Below are 4090 nucleotides of genomic sequence, written 5' to 3'. Positions count from 1 at the left end.
GGGAAGACGGGGCTTGGGCTCATAACCAAAAGGAAGAGCACTTGAGCAGTAGTTGGCAAAATGCAAAGTGATTCGATTCAGGTCCTTAGTTCGCAACCGCGTGCTACCTCTAAGCCTGCTACTGGATACCTCTTACTGGATACACCCTACTGGATTCTCTACTGGATACACAGTTACTTTATCCAATCAGAGAACGCCACGTCGATGCCCATCTTGTACCCACAATCCTGTACCCACAATCATGGCGTAATCACCGTGACGTAATCATCGTCCCGTAATCACCTGAATGATTGCGGTACAACACAGTGAAGGTCACGCCAACCTCACTGATGACGCGTTCGCGTCACACGGTCGCTTGGCGAGGCGTCGTCACATCAGTCTTGACAACAGAGACGTCACGAGCTCCCACGTCAGCGTGTCGGAACGCGATTCCAACGCCGTGATGAGGAACTGGTACGACTCGCTCAGACTGGCAAGAAGCGTGATCACCAAGTCGTCCTCGCTGACCGGAGCGCCGACCGCGTCGAGCTGTTCCGCCAGCGTCTTGAGCTTGTTAATGTGCTCCAGCACATCATCACCTTCGTCCATCGTTGTCGTGAAGAACCGTCGACGAAGAAAGAGCTTGTTCGCCAGGCTCTTCTTCTCGAAGTGTCCCTCGAGTCTTGACCATGCATCATGCGCGTCCTTCGCCGACCGCACCAGCGGCAGCTGCGAGTCCTCCATCGCGAGACAGACGATCGCCAGCGCCTTGCGCGACTTCTTGCGAAACGTCGCTTGGTCCGCCGCGGTCGTGCACTGCTCGAGCTTCACTTCCCCACTCGTCACTTCCCACAGTTCGCGCTCCTCCAGTACCATCTGCATCTTGAACTTCCATGTGTGGAAGTTGGTTCCGTCGAACTTGTTGATGCGGGCGGTCGCGGTCGGGGCGGCGTCCATGGCGAAGGCGTAGTCGGGGTCTTGGTCAGGGAAGACGGGGCTTGGGCTCATAACCAAAAGGAAGAGCACTTGAGCAGTAGTTGGCAAAATGCAAAGTGATTCGATTCAGGTCCTTAGTTCGCAACCGCGTGCTACCTCTAAGCCTGCTACTGGATACCTCTTACTGGATACACCCTACTGGATTCTCTACTGGATACACAGTTACCTTATCCAATCAGAGAACGCCACGTCGATGCCCATCTTGTACCCACAATCTTGGCGTAATCACCGTGACGTAATCATCGTCCCGTAATCACCTGAATGATTTCGGTACCGCACAGTGAAGGTCACGCCGACCTCACTGATGACGCGTTCGCGTCACACGGTCGCTTGGCGGGGCGTCGTCACATCAGTCTTGACAACAGACCGCTCTCGATCTCCTCGAACCGATACGCCTTCTCGTGCTCCGAGTACCCGAGGAAACGACAGCGCACCGACCGAGCGTCGAACTTCGACCGCTTCTCCTTCGGCACGTGCACGTACGCGTGGCACCCGAACACCTTGAGGTTGGCCAGCAAAGGCTTCTTGCCGGTCCAAACGTGGTGCGGCGACTTGTCGTGACTGATGGCGCGCGTCGGACACCGGTTGCGGAGGAACGTGGCCGTCATCACCGCTTCTCCCCAGTACTCCTTCGACAACCCGGCGTGCTCCAGCATGCAGCGCGCACACTCCACCAGCGTCCGATTCATTCGCTCGGCCACTCCGTTGAGCTGAGGCGTGTATGGTGGCGTGAACTTCTGCTCGATGCCGCGATCCGCACACAACTTGGCCATCGCACCCGAAGTGTACTCGCCGCCGTTGTCGCTCCGAAGCACCTTCACTCGCTTGCCGGTCTGCGTCTCAGCCAACGCGACGAACGCAGCGAACTTGGCAGCCACCTCCGACTTGTTCCGTAGCAGGTACACCACGCAGAAGTGCGACTTGTCGTCGATGAACGTGACGAAGTAGCGCTTGCCTCCGAACGTCGCCGTCTGCATCGGACCGCACACATCGCTGTGGACCATTGCTTCGCACGGTTCGGCGACGACTTCATGAAGCTTACTCGCGTTTGCTTGCCGAGTGCGCACCCGTCGCACACCTCCCACTGCTTCACCGACGTCATTGGGATGCCAGTGCCGTAGCCCTTCTTGACGATGGCGTCGAGACCACCATGGCCGATGTGACCAAGTCGAAGGTGCCAGAGGTACGACGTGGTGTCCCCTTGGCGATTCTTCGAGCTTGCCGCATTGGCCTCGTCAGCAGGCGTCCTCGGCGTCATGCAGAGCTTGAACAGTCCTTTGCCTTCGCGAGCGCCGAGCTTCCACTTGAGACCCTTCGTTTCCGCGAAGCACCCGTCGCTCTCGAAGGTCACTGGCCCGACGTCCTTGGTGAAGCGGCCGACGGAGAACAGGTTGCGCGACAGCTTCGGGATGTGCCACACACCCGTGAGCACACCCTTCTTCATGCCGCGCGGTGTCTGCATCGACATCACGATGTCGCCGCTCCCCACCGCCTGAACCACGCCGTCGTCCGCCAGATGCACGTCCACCGGAGAGATCTTCTTGTAGTTCTTCATGTACTCCTTCGAGTACGTCATGTGCTGCGTCGCACCCGAGTCGACCAACCACATGCCGCTCAGCTTGGAGGCACCCGTGTCGCCACCAACCGAGAAGAGGAAGTCGCCAGAGTCATCTTCGACCTGCGCGACGTTCGCTCGTTGCGGCCTCTGCCGCTCCCCGTTCTCGCGGATCCGCACCGGACACTTGGCGATCCAATGTCCGTGCTCGCCGCAGTAGTGACAGGCGCTCGTCCTCTGCGCTTGCGCCTGCCGTCCCTTGCGCTTCCCGTTGTCGCTTGTCATGAACGCTTGACCTTGAGCGTGCGCGGTTCCGTCAGCACCGCCACCTTGTTCCTTGCGCTTCATGTCCTCGTGCAGGAGCCGAGACGTCACGAGCTCCCACGTCAGCGTGTCGGAACGCGATTCCAACGCCGTGATGAGGAACTGGTACGACTCGCTCAGACTGGCAAGAAGCGTGATCACCAAGTCGTCCTCGCTGACCGGAGCGCCGACCGCGTCGAGCTGTTCCGCCAGCGTCTTGAGCTTGTTAATGTGCTCCAGCACATCATCACCTTCGTCCATCGTTGTCGTGAAGAACCGTCGACGAAGAAAGAGCTTGTTCGCCAGGCTCTTCTTCTCGAAGTGTCCCTCGAGTCTTGACCATGCATCATGCGCGTCCTTCGCCGACCGCACCAGCGGCAGCTGCGAGTCCTCCATCGCGAGGCAGACGATCGCCAGCGCCTTGCGCGACTTCTTGCGAAACGTCGCTTGGTCCGCCGCGGTCGTGCACTGCTCGAGCTTCACTTCCCCACTCGTCACTTCCCACAGTTCGCGCTCCTCCAGCACCATCTGCATCTTGAACTTCCATGTGTGGAAGTTGGTTCCGTCGAACTTGTTGATGCGGGCGGTCGCGGTTGGGGCGGCGTCCATGGCGAAGGCGTAGTCGGGGTCTTGGTCAGGGAAGACGGGGCTTGGGCTCATAACCAAAAGGAAGAGCACTTGAGCAGTAGTTGGCAAAATGCAAAGTGATTCGATTCAGGTCCTTAGTTCGCAACCGCGTGCTACCTCTAAGCCTGCTACTGGATACCTCTTACTGGATACACCCTACTGGATTCTCTACTGGATACACAGTTACCTTATCCAATCAGAGAACGCCACGTCGATGCCCATCTTGTACCCACAATCTTGGCGTAATCACCGTGACGTAATCATCGTCCCGTAATCACCTGAATGATTGCGGTACAACACAGTGAAGGTCGCGCCGACCTCACTGATGACGCGTTCGCGTCACACGGTCGCTTGGCGAGGCGTCGTCACATCAGTCTTGACAACAGGTCTAACTGCCTGATGGCTGACCGAGGGCTCTGATTGGTCGGTCACATCCCCGCGCTTTAATGCCCAGAAGATTGATAGAGACTACGGAGTGACAGGAGGGTCTCGGCGGGCCAAAATAATCCGCCTGCCACGGCCTCCGAAGTTTCATAGTGGGTACACTTTATGCCCAGTAGGAGTTCGGATTTAGGACGAAGTTTCGTCCGGTTGTAGGATCAGCTCGAAAGCTCGGTCCACACTTGATAT

General features: G+C 58.0%; 2 protein-coding genes across 2 annotated transcripts in view; both read left to right on the top strand.

The window, feature by feature from the left end:
• Window positions 1–1689, top strand: part of PHYSODRAFT_497974 (hypothetical protein) — a gene marked incomplete at both ends in the record, with an annotated part of 3613 nt that extends 1924 nt beyond the window's left edge. Inside the window, one exon of the mRNA XM_009527534.1 lies at window positions 1569–1689. Coding sequence (XP_009525829.1) covers window positions 1569–1689 — 121 coding nt within the window. The remainder of the gene's footprint in view (window positions 1–1568) is intronic.
• Window positions 1690–2876: 1187 nt separating this feature from the next.
• On the top strand, window positions 2877–3411 carry PHYSODRAFT_500466 (hypothetical protein; the record flags this gene model as incomplete). Its single annotated transcript, XM_009527533.1, has 3 exons — window positions 2877–3130; window positions 3215–3283; window positions 3390–3411. The coding sequence occupies 3 exons, from the start codon at window positions 2877–2879 to the stop codon at window positions 3409–3411; spliced, it is 345 nt and encodes a 114-aa protein (XP_009525828.1).
• Window positions 3412–4090: the final 679 nt, after the last annotated feature.

This window comes from Phytophthora sojae (genome assembly GCF_000149755.1).
Source record: "Phytophthora sojae unplaced genomic scaffold PHYSOscaffold_4, whole genome shotgun sequence".
NCBI classification, from domain to species: Eukaryota; Oomycota; class Peronosporomycetes; order Peronosporales; family Peronosporaceae; genus Phytophthora; species Phytophthora sojae.
Note: the sequence above shows the minus strand (reverse complement) of the source record. Positions and strands in the feature narration are given on the sequence as shown.